The sequence below is a fragment of the Myzus persicae genome, unplaced genomic scaffold (genome assembly GCF_001856785.1).
Source record: "Myzus persicae strain clone G006 unplaced genomic scaffold, MPER_G0061.0, whole genome shotgun sequence".
NCBI lineage: Eukaryota > Metazoa > Arthropoda > Insecta > Hemiptera > Aphididae > Myzus > Myzus persicae.
The window spans coordinates 239,144-254,222 of NW_019103250.1; the positions used below are offsets into that span (position 1 = coordinate 239,144).

General features: G+C 26.4%; 2 protein-coding genes across 4 annotated transcripts; one reads left to right on the forward strand and one right to left on the reverse strand.

Moving 5' to 3' along the window:
• Positions 1-1,099: 1,099 nt before the first annotated feature.
• LOC111034079 (sideroflexin-1) lies at positions 1,100-6,215 on the reverse strand. The gene is made up of 8 exons (XM_022315108.1): positions 5,919-6,215; positions 5,655-5,828; positions 4,901-4,999; positions 4,722-4,797; positions 3,996-4,081; positions 3,806-3,933; positions 3,508-3,692; positions 1,100-1,291 (listed from the first exon to the last, which is right to left on the reverse strand). The coding sequence occupies exons 1-8, from the start codon at positions 6,068-6,070 to the stop codon at positions 1,238-1,240; spliced, it is 954 nt and encodes a 317-aa protein (XP_022170800.1). The 5' UTR covers positions 6,071-6,215; the 3' UTR covers positions 1,100-1,237.
• A 5,560-nt stretch (positions 6,216-11,775) lies between these two features.
• LOC111034080 (biogenesis of lysosome-related organelles complex 1 subunit 5) lies at positions 11,776-15,009 on the forward strand. 3 transcript variants are annotated; one of them, XM_022315110.1, is made up of 5 exons: positions 11,777-12,026; positions 12,905-12,987; positions 13,057-13,245; positions 13,332-13,881; positions 14,756-15,009. In XM_022315110.1, the coding sequence occupies exons 4-5, from the start codon at positions 13,518-13,520 to the stop codon at positions 15,001-15,003; spliced, it is 612 nt and encodes a 203-aa protein (XP_022170802.1). In that variant the 5' UTR covers positions 11,777-12,026; positions 12,905-12,987; positions 13,057-13,245; positions 13,332-13,517; the 3' UTR covers positions 15,004-15,009. The 3 variants fall into 3 exon arrangements, with proteins under 3 accessions (XP_022170804.1, XP_022170802.1, XP_022170803.1); XM_022315112.1 differs by lacking the exon at positions 14,756-15,009 and having other exon boundaries at positions 11,776-12,026; positions 13,332-13,654; XM_022315111.1 differs by lacking the exon at positions 14,756-15,009 and having other exon boundaries at positions 12,011-12,091; positions 13,332-13,654.
• Positions 15,010-15,079: the final 70 nt, after the last annotated feature.

The window sequence follows — 15,079 nt, forward strand, 5'->3', positions numbered from 1 at the left end:
CTTATACTAACGGTTATAATTTCTGAAAGACTATTTATTTTCTGTCAAATGTGTCTTGTCGTGCGTTTGCGACACATATTTATTTTTTGTTTACGGTGGCAATAATCTTTAGCAAAAAACAAATATGCTATTAATATCTATAGTGGATGTCGTAAAAATTCAGCAGCAGATATGCGAACGGTAAACCCTGCTGATTGATTATATCTTTCAAAAAAATATTATTATGCAGTATTAAATCCTTTATATGCAGTAAAAAATACCCTGAGTCAAATTCAAGGCCAAGCTTAAGAAATATTTCGTGTTACCTTTATCGCCGAACACAATGTTTACTGAAAATTACTGAAAAATACAATTCACATATAGGTATATAGTGGCCTTTAAATCGTGTAAGTTTTATTTAGGACAACCATAGTCGGGTTGTCTGTTGTAAGTATATATATAGACTATATAGTTTCCTGTTGATAAATATTATTCGATTGTGCAATACTCAGTGAATGACAAAATGTATGGTTATATGTAAATTTAAGTGTACCTGCTTTGTCTGTACCTATAACCACATACGTGTATGAAATATGTCATATAAGTTGTAATGAAGCACTTTTAGCGTTGTCGTATCGTTGAGTGTATACTATATTCGTTAGTGTGTCTTGAATACATTTGTTAATACTTAATATTCTTTCATTGGCGAGAAAATAAGATTAGTTTTTTGCGCTGTAAGGCATTTTTCTGAGTCGAATATAACAAGTTACCACTAACGAATGTCACTTAATGCCATTGAATATTGCATGTGCACTACATTTAAATGAATTTACTTTAATAGTTTGTGAACATAGTATTATGTAGGGCAAGTGGACAACTTCCTAGGCCGAAGTTAAAATGCATTTAAGTTATTCAATTCGTAAACAGAGTTTAACATAATCGTCTGATTTGAATTATTTTTTCGAAATACATTGCAGCGATATTCATACATTTATAGAACTTAAAAAAAGAGTTATGATATTACATTCGACACAGTGAATAATAATATATAATATAAACCTAAAATAATTTTAAATGGAATTATAATTTATAGTAAATATATTAAAATACAGTTTTCTCATATTATTATCCATTGATCACATTTTATATATTGTTAATTTTTAATTTTAATTAGGTAACTTAGCGGCAAATACGCATTACATATTGTGCGTACAATAAAAATAAAAATAATTTTAAACTGTATCAAATAATATAAATTCTAGAGACCTTTATTGTAATATCCAATTTTTGAGTTGAACTTTTCTGCTGATTTCTGTAACATTAATTAAGATAAATTTAGGATATAATTCAATATATAAGAACAATGAGTGATTAACACCAATTAATAATATAATAATACAATTAAAACCATAACACGACATGTTTTAGGAAATGTACATCATTACTCATATTATGTAATATGATATACATATAATTCGATATTTCATCAATGTGCGTATAATTATATTGTTTATTGAAATTATCGATTTAGAAAAGCAGGAAATTATTGTAATATGTGTATTGTATATTATGCCATATTGGTAACATTCTTCCAAAGGTGAATACTTTTATTGCATAAACATTCATGTTTTATTTAAATAATTATTTACTTTCAACTATAACAATAAGTGCCATATTACAGATTATTATAATATTATAAACTTCTGATTTGTATCAATTTTTTGTATCTATATTAGATAGTTTTTTAAATATTTAACTAGATATATAAAAATGTATTTCTAAACATTTATTATTCTGTCAAAAAAAAGTAAATACTGTTCAGTATTCCAGTATATTGTAAACCCAAAAAACGTCGAAGTCGCTCATAGGTTTTGAGTGTACGCCGTCATTGAATAAGTTAGTTTTAATAGGTATACCTATAAGTAGTATAAGTTGAATTTGATTTCAATGAGAAATCATTGCTTACGAAAAACGGGTCTGAACAGAAACGGTTTGTTAGTCTCTATATTTCTAAGGATATTTTATGATTGGTTTATATTAACATTGGTAATTGGTAATTGGTAATTAATGTTTCTATAATTAATACAGAAGGTTGAACTAATATTTTCCAAAAACATCGCATGCATATTATATTTTATTACTATTATGTAAACTATTATATAGGTCGTGTGCATATACTGACGTACCATAGAATGGTGAGAATAGATAAATGGTATAAATGAATGTGAATGTTTTGAAAATGGTATTGTGTATAGAAAATGATATTTTTTTTATAGTGAAGTTCTTATTGGAATATTTTAACTTCTGAAGTTTCTACAATTAATAATTTGAATTCTGAGCGTAGAATGAATGTCTTGTATTTATAATAATGATGTGTTTATCTTATAGAGAAGTAAATCTAGTTGGTGCATTTGGGGGGATGTCAAAATTGAAAATTCTTATTAGTTTTCGAAAGCGTCGGAAAAAACAAAAAAGGAAGTTTAAAAAATGGTAATTTTCATGCAAAAACAAATTTAAAAAAAAAACATAGATTTCCCACGAATCATTCTACCTTCAACAAAAAAAAAGTTTACAGAAAAGTTTAATGTCATTAATTTTTTTATTAGCGTTTGATTTTAAAATTTTTTCGATACTTAATATGTTGAGGTAAAATAACGAATTCCTACTAATCGATTTTTTATATTTTGAAACTTGAAATTTTCACCAAAAATTTCACATTTTCCATGTATGGTACAATTATCAAACAATTTTTGTTATTTATTGCCAAGAAAAATGTTTCAAATATAGTAAATAATTTTTCAGCTAAAAAATCTTTTTATAGCTAACATTAGAAATGTTAGTAGAAAATTCTCAACAAACTTTTCTTCTTTTGTCAACAAAAAAATTTTACCACAAAGTTACGCTATTTATATCCATGAGATAATTTCGATTTGTATTCATTTTTTTTAAATTATAAAATTAGATTATTTATACAACTATACAAAAATACTAGGATGGGTGAACATCTCCGCTCAGACTCGTTTTCCACATGCAAAGATTTATCATTGAATTCAAATATAATAACACTTCCATTTGATGCAACGACATGCTCGACAATTTACTTCTGAGCAGCAAAGCGGCACCCACTTGTCCACCTTTTTTTGGTATAAATATGCAATCAGCTGTAAAATACTATTATACTATACCTATGTAAGCTTGGTGAAAATTTAATTTGTCAAAAACTTGTGTAGCGTAAATATTTTAGTTTCCCGATGATTATTCGATTTATACTAATTTTCTTGAAAAGTATCAAGAATTTTCTCTAAAAAAAGGTATACCTTGGATCTCTTATTCCACCATCCCCTACCCTACCACTAGTATGCTCCGAAAACTGATATAGTAATGAAAAAACACACATTATTGTAAAAACAATTACCAATACGGCAATACAATCATCACTCCAAAAAAAAAAAAAACTTAAATACATATAATGCATTGACTAAGAATTTCAAATTATTGAAGGTTTTTTAATTAATTTTAATTAATTACCTGTAATTCAGGTTCGAGTTTGTCAATTGATACTGGCGTTACTTGTGGATATAATGCACAGCACATAGGAGTTGCAAAAGTCAAAAAGATTCCACAAAATGCAATTTGTAAGGGCGCTGGAGCCCATTTCATATTTCGCAACAGGCCTCTCCGTTCTATAGCTTCCATTAATACTGGCGTAATTACTAAAAATAAAACAATGTATGACGTATGTACTATCAATGGTATTATTTAAGTACCTACATGGGCACACAGCTACACACTTAGATGTATAATATTTAAAATAAAATGTTCTTACCCATTCCTGGAGCGGACATTATAACTCGACTTAACACCACAGCCGAAATACCTTGACGAGCCGCCGACTTGGATTCACCTAGAAGATTTTTATTTTCATCGTACACTTCAATTCCATTTTCCAGCTCTCTAATTTAAAAATGATTTGAATGTACTTTTAATATAATTATACTATGTTTATGTAGGTATACTTTATTCTCATTAGAGGTATGTTGATAAAATTGGCTGCAGCAACAGCTGCAAACGGTACAAAACGGCCAGCAACAGTTGGTAATCTCTAAAGAAGTGAAAATACACGATCATTAATTATTGCCTTTATTTTGTAACATGACAGTATAATTTAAATTTGTTTTATGTACTAAACGCATTCGTGTACGTTCCTACACACCATTTAAAACGGCAACGACTATTATAACTTTAAGTTGTAACATATTATTATCGTTAAGATAGTGGGCACCTAAGTACAACAATACATAAAAAGTTATTTAAATACAATTTTAATGATATGTATTTATATATTATTGAGTAATGAAAAATAAAATAAATTAATGATACTGATACTTCACAAATTTACAATACCTATTTTATTTTATTTCTAAATTAGGAATCATCATTTTATGGTAAGAGGAACCTTTTAATTCGATACAAATATACTATAAATATTAAATTATTATTTGATTCGTGTTGGATCTTGGATGGCATATTAAAATTAGTATTGTACTGTTGTAATTATATTATAATTCAATATTAGAATGCCGGATGCCCGGATGACATATAACCAAAATATTGCCTAGGTTTATGATTTTTTTCTTAAAACAGTTAACATTTAAAAACAGGTTACCTTCGAACGGTTAGCATTTTACCAAGAAAAGTTTTTATTTTTCGATTATAAAACTTAGTATAAAATTCTTACTTACTTTAACCAATTTGTTCAAACTGAGTGCTGTAACTAAAGCACCACTTGTAGCTAATACGTAAGACTTAGCCACTTGACTTAAAATACAAAATAATATATATAATTAGAAAGTGCATTTGAAATGCTTTATGTGTTGTTAAAAAAGTAGAAATAATTAGTAAAATAGATCCTCGTACATACTCAAGAGGCATAGGTGAGGTACCACTCCGATTAGTGTAGTTGACTAAAGCATTAAACGATTGATTGAACCATTGCCAAAAAATAACGGCTGGTGTGGTTCTATTTCAAAATAATAACAACAATTAAAAACCATTAATATTAAAATAATTTTAATTTAAGATTTTAGGTTTGAAATTTTTTTAATTTTAAGACAGGTTTTAAAGTTGTACATACAGGAAGTAAAGTTTATTAATTGTAGGTAGTGTCTAAATATAATGCATTATTATCTTAATTTTCATGTGCAATTTAGTAATTACCAAATATCTGTAAAAGTATAATAATTTATTTCACTACTTATACCTACTCTGGATACTATTAAGCAGTATTTTAACATTTTCAATATAGGTAGGTTCTATTTTATCGATTCATATTTTCACAAGAAATACAACTGAATCACAAAACTAATATATTGAAGAACCCCTATATTATAATGTACCTCTATATACCAATGCAAATGTATAAGTAGAGTATCAATACGATTTTTGAAAATAATAGGTACTGTTTAATTATAAAGATTTAATAGGAAGTGTTGTTCTTAACATTTTCATTGTTTTAAACTGTCTGTTTTTAATTTAAATAAATTATTAAATATTCAATGATATTATTATGTTGTGTATTATTTTTATGTTTGAAACTTCGAAATTCAACGAAATATGATTATCATATAAACTTTATTTGAATATATTTTATTCCGATTAATTTAAAATGAACTCACTTGTAAAACGTGACCATGCAGCCAGTAATTAGCATATTCATAGGCACTTGAGCAGACATTCTCCCAAAAATAATCATTTTTTCTCCTGTCTCAGGATGGTACGCCGAGTCAACTATGTCTTTAGCTTTGTAAACATCATCTAATGTTAAGCCATCGGGTATACGGTAACCTTTTCTAAATAAATAATACATCAACTTCCAGTGTTTCTGCAGACGCCCATTTGTAAAGCTTATAAAGTACACATAAAATGTATAGGACACTTACTTATAATTGTTGACGATCTCTTTGCATTTCTCCAATTCCGAATTTGACTTGAATATATTTAAGGGATTGGTAGTGGTAAAAAAATACTTAACTCGTCCCCAATACTGAGTCTGATCCCAACGGGGTACGTCCAAATTCACTCGTTCAGTCATGTTTATATTGTATTAACAGAGTTGTAAAAACCCGAGTAATACTAAACACAAATTACAGATCGTACAGTCTACAAAAATTTAACACTGATTGAATGTAACGTATGTGTGTAGAACTAGCTTAAATATGAAGAATAATTGTATTATCTCCGAACTATAGACTTATACTATTGTAATTGAGGAGGTCAATAGATCGTGCATAATTTAATTATTATCGTATTTTGATAACAAGCTATGGTGTTATTTAGCACTCATTAATTATACATAGTATGTACAATCCTGTGCGCTTTTACAGAATCATCATAAATATAATGTAGTAACTTCCTATTAAAATATGGATTAGCAACCAATTAGGTACATGTAAACACGTATGCAACTGAAAGTTTATAAATGTATACGTATATTATTGTAACCGATTATCCGAATAAAATATTAAAATACTAAGTCCACATACATGCATATAATGTCCACATTCCACAATTATAAACAAATTGCAACAATTTTATTGTGGCAAAATCCAAATAAAGATTGCATGAAAATTCGATTTGACTATAATATGTAGTTCATTATTAGTTATAAATTATTATAGTTACAATTGACAGACAATGACACTAGGTAATTTTAAGTTTTCAATTTCCATAATATAATACGATATGTACTTGAGCCTCAGCTCAATTTTTTTAATTTGTGGCACATTTTAATTTCGCATGTTATTTTTTAGTTAGTTTGAATGAATAAAATTTAGAATATTAAATTAGTATTGTTACTTATTGTAAATTTGTAAATTAACATGATGAAATAATAACGATTTAATTAAAAATTAATTTCAGAAATATTAAAAACAAAAATAAAATTTGATGTTCATTTTAATAAAGGTGTAAATCTTTAATTGTATGTATACATTTAAAAAAAAAGTTAGGTATCTATGTAATTTTATTAAAAACTAAAACTCAACATATTAAATACAAATGTGATATTTAGTGGATGATAACAAACACATCGTAATTGATTAATAATGACAGTTATATAAAATAATTAATTAATATAAGCTTCAAAAAAAAAAATACTAAACTAGGTATTTCACTATCTAAAATATATTATAATTTATATTATGTAAGAATATAGTTTATTATTTCATACTTTAGTTGTACAAAATTCACTATAGACAATCCTTCAGAAATGTCTAACATCTTAACCAATTTTAACATAAAAAACTTAATCCACAACAATTTAAAAAAAATCTGTGGAAAACTGAGAATAAAAGAATGGAAACATATCACAAAAAAATAAATTAAAAGGTGTAAGTCTTCCACCTCACATTGCATCACGATTTGTCTCTACACAGTACTTATTCGAATTCTCATCAATCGATCACACTTATTGAATACACAAGCACCTCGTGACTGGACAAGACTAGCTCCTCTACAGTGACTCCTGTCACATTTGAACATATTAGCACCGAACGTTACAAATTTCAAGGAATCAGATATGTCAATATGTATTACACACAACTACTGTGAACTTCTAGCACTAAATCCAAAAATCACAACTACTCATAAAATGTCTTAATTTATCTGAACTTCTGAATTCTATTATAATACTTCAGCTCATTAAACTATATATTTTATCAATTACTCTTTATTTTATATTCTCTACTTTAAGCTACCATTTTAAAGCATAGATATAGCTAAAAATCCTGTTTTTGGTGCCTGTTTTATATACCTATATTTATAAAAAAAAGTATTTTTTCAATAAATGAACAAAAAAATATTTAAAAAAATTACAAGTTAGTTGAAACGCCTTAAAAATAATAAAATAGGCAAATTAAATTACACGTATTATATCATTGTCGATTATAATAATAATAATTATTATTATTTCACTGAGCCTATTCATTATTATAACAAAGGTAGCTGGTAGGTACTAACTAAATGTATTTGAAATCTAAAATTTAAAAAAATTACACATTAAAATGATTAATTTGTTCATGATTTTTAGTATGATATTTTATTAATATATTATATTTAAAATAATTATTCCATACATTTCGTGGTACAATTTCAGAAGTTTCTCATCGCTGTATTTTATATTGTGTATTTAAGGTACTAACACAGAATAAGACAATTTAGTACTAAGAGGAATATTGAATATTAGTCTGTAAAATATGAATTATAAATAGCGATATAGCATATAGTATATTGGTATAATACAGTGCACATTAAGTATAGTTGAATTCATATTATCTATATACAAATATACAATATAAATTCAACTTTATAAAAGAGCACGGGCATTTTTATCCAACACTGTTGTAGTGTTCACTGTATTTGTAATAGTTATTAAACTTCCCAGTAATTTCTGGCATAATTATAAAAATACAGTGAAGAATCGTAAAATAAAAATGTTGACAAAATATGTTCTTATTCCAGTAACCTTTATAAAAAACTATTAAAAACTGGGGAACTATCTATGCTGTATAAATTATAATAAATCTCGAGTGTATAGTGTATAATTGTTATTGAGTATAGGTCATCCATTACAGTTGTGTTAAATTTGATTTCAATGATAATTTATTGTACTGAAAAACGATTCTGAGCCTTGACAGACCTAAGTTAAAAAGAGCGCAATCGCGTTACACACATAAATATTAGTACTACGCTACTAGTAATTATATTAGTACTACTAATAGAAAATACAAGATATCATTAGAAATGAGTATAACATGATTGTGTACTTTTTACATTTTTTCTTTGAGCAAATACAAATATTTAAAAAAATATCACTTCAAAAAATTTACCAACATTTACATTTTTTCGAATATCCAAAAAATTACTTACCCCCAGTCCGAGCCCACGTTGTAGGTACTATATACATATACAATGGTCATCAGTAGGGCCCGGATTTAAATGCACTTAAAACTATACAGATATGCTCTAAAAAATAGCCAAAAATGCCCTTAAAAAATGCATTTTACCACAAAAATGACCTTAAAAATGCCATATATTTTTTTTATATACAAATTGTAATTTATAAATGAGACATAATAATTATTTTATTAAAAAAAAACTGAAAATTTTAAATATTGACTGATATGATGTCGACATGCATGTTTTGGCCGTTTTAGAGGAAATATTCATTCTAAACATCTACAGTCAATAATAGATTAAGATAAGATAAAAACTAAATCGAAAAAAAAAATGACAATTTGTATGGAAAAACCCGATAAACCTTCTTAAATATCAAGAAAATAATTTATCTTTAGATATTTTTTTGAATATTCCAAGTTTTATATCTATTTTGAACAAATATGCATTAAAAACCAACAAAATGACCCAATAATGCTAAAAATGCTCTAAAAATGAAAAAACGTCGAAATATGCAAAAAAATGCAAAATAAAATTTGTAGCTTTCAAACCCTCGTTACATGGAACGAATTATGTACTTAGAAAGCATTGTATATGATCAACCAAAAAAATATGCACTTTGCATTGAAATCCGGGCCCTAGTCATCAGTATTTATCTTCCGATATTATCAGAGCTAATGGGAAAATAATGTCTGTTGATAAGTAAAATCAAGTCTTGTAAGAATGTAAGATATAATGTTGACGTTATTAACTTATAATTATTATTAATTTGATACCTACTGACATACATAATACTATATGATACGCCATATATGAATAGGTAGTACGTTAGTAAGTAAAAGATCGGTCAGTTTACTTTGATTCAAAATGTATGGCAGTACGGCCAGTACGAGTTCATTTTAATATTAATTGTATATTTACATGTAGGTATTAAAAATAATTTAATAATTTAATCATGGATATTTGATTGACGAACCTCATAACTGTTTAAATTAAATGGTTAATTTTAATTTTGTGTTTTTGATCGTTAAGTCGGTATTATATTTATTTAAATTATTATTTTCATAAACAAGTTAATCGATAAATGATATATCACGTTAGATATCTATATAAACTTATAAACAAAGATGAATTAAAATTTACTTATGAGTTCTTATATTTTTTTTCTTTATCGGTGTGTTTAACATAGTATAGCTTATATAATTGAATAAACTAATTTTTTAAATATATTACAGCGCTTAGGTCACTACGTTTTACTATAAAATGTATCTAAATATCCACTGAATAACCCAAAAAAAAAAAAAAATGAAAGATTAATTTTATAAAATAATTTATAAATACGCGCTTGTAAGTTGTAGAAATACGTATAATATTTTTTAGAAAGAAATGTTAAAGTTTAACTATATGTATACTCACTTAATATAGTACGTAGGTACTAATGTATAAACGCACTCACCACTGACTAACGAATAACGACTAAAATTTTGTATTAACGTCAAATATCAATAATCTCTTCATATTACATGATATCAGCGGTATCGCTAATATTGAGATAAATACAATAAATAATTGGAATAAAAACCAGTATATCGGGAACATGGTTTAATTTAACTTATTCTTTAATTTACTATAGGTAGTGGATCTAACACGAGACAGGACGACCTTGGATTTTTAGGTAGTATCTTTATTTTTTTCTGGTTTGTTAAGTATGGGTATTTTTATTTCATATTTATCATTCAACAATTTTATATTACTTAATATGTGACCTCATTAATTCATACTTACCTAACTACACTGTTTTAATTTATTATTATTATTCAATATCTACATTTATACAACCTGGACTACTGTTTCAAAATGATAAAAATAAAAATTCAACTCTATATATAAATACCTAATGGCTAGTAGAATGATAAAATTTAACTTTCAGTTTTATATGTTAGTCATCAGACATTCCAAAATTTTGTAGTTATAAAAATTCAGAATTAAGTATATTTGAACAAAAAAATTATTTATTTTTGTTTTAGAATCGTTTAAGGATTTACATAAAAAATTTTGGTTGGAAAAAAGTGTTATTGCTTGGGGGACACTCAAAGACATTAATTTAAATTGTAAATTACCTAGGTGGCTAGCCTAGGTAGGTTCCTATATTATCGATAACCATAAGCATAAGCAATATAATATTATAATGTATGATCATCTAATTATCATCTATCTAAGTATACTTATTTAACATGAATTTCTATCAATAAATCCAAGCTATCAAAGTATTCAAAGTAGATATCTAGTATCAACCATTAGCAATCTAAACGTCGACTGTCGTCTATAATTATTATTTCAATATTAGATTATAGTTCAATACATATTATAATTAATTAATTCTACATTACCTATGTCATATTTTAAAGTGTAATTTTTCTACTTGAGCTGGTTTAAAGTAAATAAAACTTGAACTTAATTTTTATTATACCTTAAAGTATAATCTATACCCTGTGGTCATAGTCTGTGAGTATCACACTACCTATGGTAAATATAATAACATACTAATTAGTAATTACTAACTACTAACTACAACGTCTTACTGTCTACTGTGGTTGTTCGCTGATACTATTTATATTTTATACCACAGACCACGTACCAAGATAATATAATATAATAATTTATTTAGTCATGGATCTATTTTCTATGGCCTATGGTTAATGATTTAAGCGCTATTTTGTTCATACGATTTATTAAATCAAATATTATATCAGACCGATAGTTCTCAAGTTGGCCATATTGTTAGTTATCAGAATGTTATCTTATGAAATGTGCACAACAAATGATAATATTTCTTTTTCAATGTTCTATTACCTATACGTCTTCTATCAATTATCAACACTTGAATTTGAAAATATCCATCCACGAATTAAGATATAAATTGTGGTTGAGTGGTTCTGGTTCACAGTATTGTAATAATGAAAGTACTTTTTACTCCTTAAAATTGTAATTACATTTTTAATTGTAGTGTTTAGAAACTGCCATCATTGATTATATTTGTTTTCTTTATCTATGTTGATGATTTTTTTCGTACTAAATGACTGACATTTTTAAAGGTAAGAAATGGGCGTTATTTTTGTACGTTCGACTTATTCATATTTTTACATATTTGATTTATTAGGTAATTAGTTTGTAATCCATTTATATCTACTTAAACATTGTTTTTAAGCAAATATTATAAGAGAGCTAAAATAATTTACATAGTTTTATATGTAGGTACCTGCTGTACCTAATATTTTTAATAGTGTATTCTGTTAACAATGCTAATTAATAAAATAAATTTATATTTACTTCTAACTTTTTATAAAAATTATTTATTTAAAAGTACATTTTGTTGACCATTTCCCTGAATATAAACTATCAATCTTGAGTATTTTCTAAAAATTTCAGAGTACCCTGCTATAGTCATTCAGATTTGGCCTAGTTAGTTTTATTAAAAACTTTGTAAATTAATACAATAAAAACCAGCAACTTCAAAAATAATAAAATATAATTGTAAAGCTAGATTTAAACAACAAAATAGTAGTTTTTTAATTTATACATTGTAACCAAACGTGTACAAACTGTATGAAATGTACAAAAATATGTAGTTATTTTAAATTTTGTATTACCTCCGATTCAAGTCTGTGGCACACTGGTTGAAAAATCACTGTTGCAGAGACTAAAATCATAGTGTATTTATTAAAGTTATAACTTATAATTTATACATTTGACCAAATATTCTATGCAATCCTTAGTTAACCAAGTACCTATAAACAGTATAAACTACTTCATAAGTTTTTTAAAAACAAATTTGATGTGCTTGTTTCCTGTTAAATTTTGAATTGCATCACATTCAGAGTTTGTTTGGCAACCCTTTTGCATTGCCCTCAAAACTGTCATAATAAAGAAAAAATAACTATACTCGTTGTTTTAAAATATTTTTTATTTTTAGATTTGAGTGATATTTGGGATAGGCTGTTCAGTCACCGTCCATTTTTACAAGGAGAAATTAAGTATTTTTTATCAGAATTTGATGTAAGGCTGATAAATTTGTAGATCATACATTGATGAATAATAAATCATTTTTAAATAAACTAATTCCAGAAAAAATCATATAGAGCTGATGAAGAAAATTTAAAAAAAATTGGTGAACTTGTTAATGATTTAAAAGAAAATAAAATTGAAAGATTTTTGCAATCAAGTGGTGAAAATTTATTTTTATTGAATTCCGCCATTAATGAAGCTTTGAATTTGAGTCAAGCAATTTTGGATCAAGAAAATAACATAATTTCAGTAAGTTTGCTTGATAATAATTGTACTCAAATAACTGTTATGTAAGTATTAAAAATAATTAATATGTTTGGTTTGAATATTTTTAGGAAGAAGATTTGAAAATTAAAGAAGAATTTCACGAAAGACGTCAGAAAGAATTGGAAACATTTAAGTCTGATCTGAAAACTAGATATGAAAGTATAGATAAAGATATTGAAGATAAAGTAGAAGCAATCAAAATACATTTTGAAGAAGACATAAATAAACTTATTGCCGACAACCAGTAAAAAATTATGGATTATAAAATAAAAATAAAAACTGACCCCCAGTTTTTGGATTTGTTTAAGAAAATTGAAAAGTCCAAAGTTGATATTCCCACTCATGTTAGTGAATGTTTTTCTGTTAAAATGTTAGACCTAGAAGCTTTCAAGTGGTTTAGTGAAAATTTGAAAAAAATCGATGGTCCCCCCTTACACACATTAATCACTGAAGAAAGTATAGTTTTACCTAGTCCACCAATTGTTGAGTCGAGTCCAGAGTACAAAGAAAAAATGAGAAAATTGGAGCAACGTCTAAAGAATAAAGAATATGATGCTATGACAAAAAATGTAGATTTTCGAAGGGTTAGACTACCTGAAGATACAATTTCTTATCAAAGTGAGACTATATTTAATATTGTAAAATTTAGATTTACCCTTTTGTGTTCCTTCTGAAAATAATTTAACTTGCATACCTCAAATATCTGTAAAAAACTTAATTTTCACCCAGTAGGTCACATGTTATAAGAATAGCCAAATATTTAATTAACTATCACTTACAAAAAAATCTGCTAGTAAATACATTGGAGTCCAGATGATAAAAAAAACTTGATCCATGGGGATAAAATTCTGTTTGTATGATGCTTATTATGTAGGCAATGTGTACAATTATACAATACTAGCTGATCCCATGCACTTCGTTGCCCATTAAAGAATTTATAATACCAACTCTATATGAATAATATGTTTTATTTTATAATATAGTGTCTTTGTGGGTGTCTAAACTTTGATGGATTCAATTATCAAGCATTGCCGAATCAGCCATGCTGATCAATTGGTATTTCCAATTTTTATTATATTCAATGACACGACAATATTTTATGTTTTTAATTATAAAAAAATTTAATTTAATTATTAGTTAGTAAGTGAGATATTATATCAACAGCTCAGTTTCTTCCACAGTCCGCTAGTTTTTGACTTTTGACTTTTAATATTGTAAGAAAGTTATCTAACACTTTAAACAATTTTAAGCAACATTCTTTGAGTATAGTTAGTAGCTTATCAATTATTTATATAATTTTAGATTAGTCAAAATAATCATTCTACAGAATATCAACTAAAAAAGTTTCCTTAATTGTACCATTATGTTAAAAAAATAAATGGGTTGGGAGCATAAAAGGGAACGATCAACATGTATTGTGCAGCCTGTATTTTTGAATCACTGAACTAAAGCACTAATATATAATGAAAAATATATCAATTGTATGTTTCAGTTAAACAAATCAATAGGCAGTTGATAGCAGTTCTCCAATTTGTGATTTCAACAGCTGCTGGATTTTTATTTGGATATTTGGGTATCGAGTTGATGCTAAGTACAACCTTTGATTTGGGCTTTAAGTTATTGTTGGGAATCATATGTGCCCTAATTATAGCATTAGCTGAAATTTACTTTTTAGCCAAAAAATTATCTGAGGACTTCGAGCCATTTGATACAACTGGCGGAAAAGTTCATCAAGATTAATTGTTGTAGTTCATTTATCTATTTCTTATTTGCCTCAAATTATTAAAATTCTAAAAAGTATGTTTAAAACTATTGA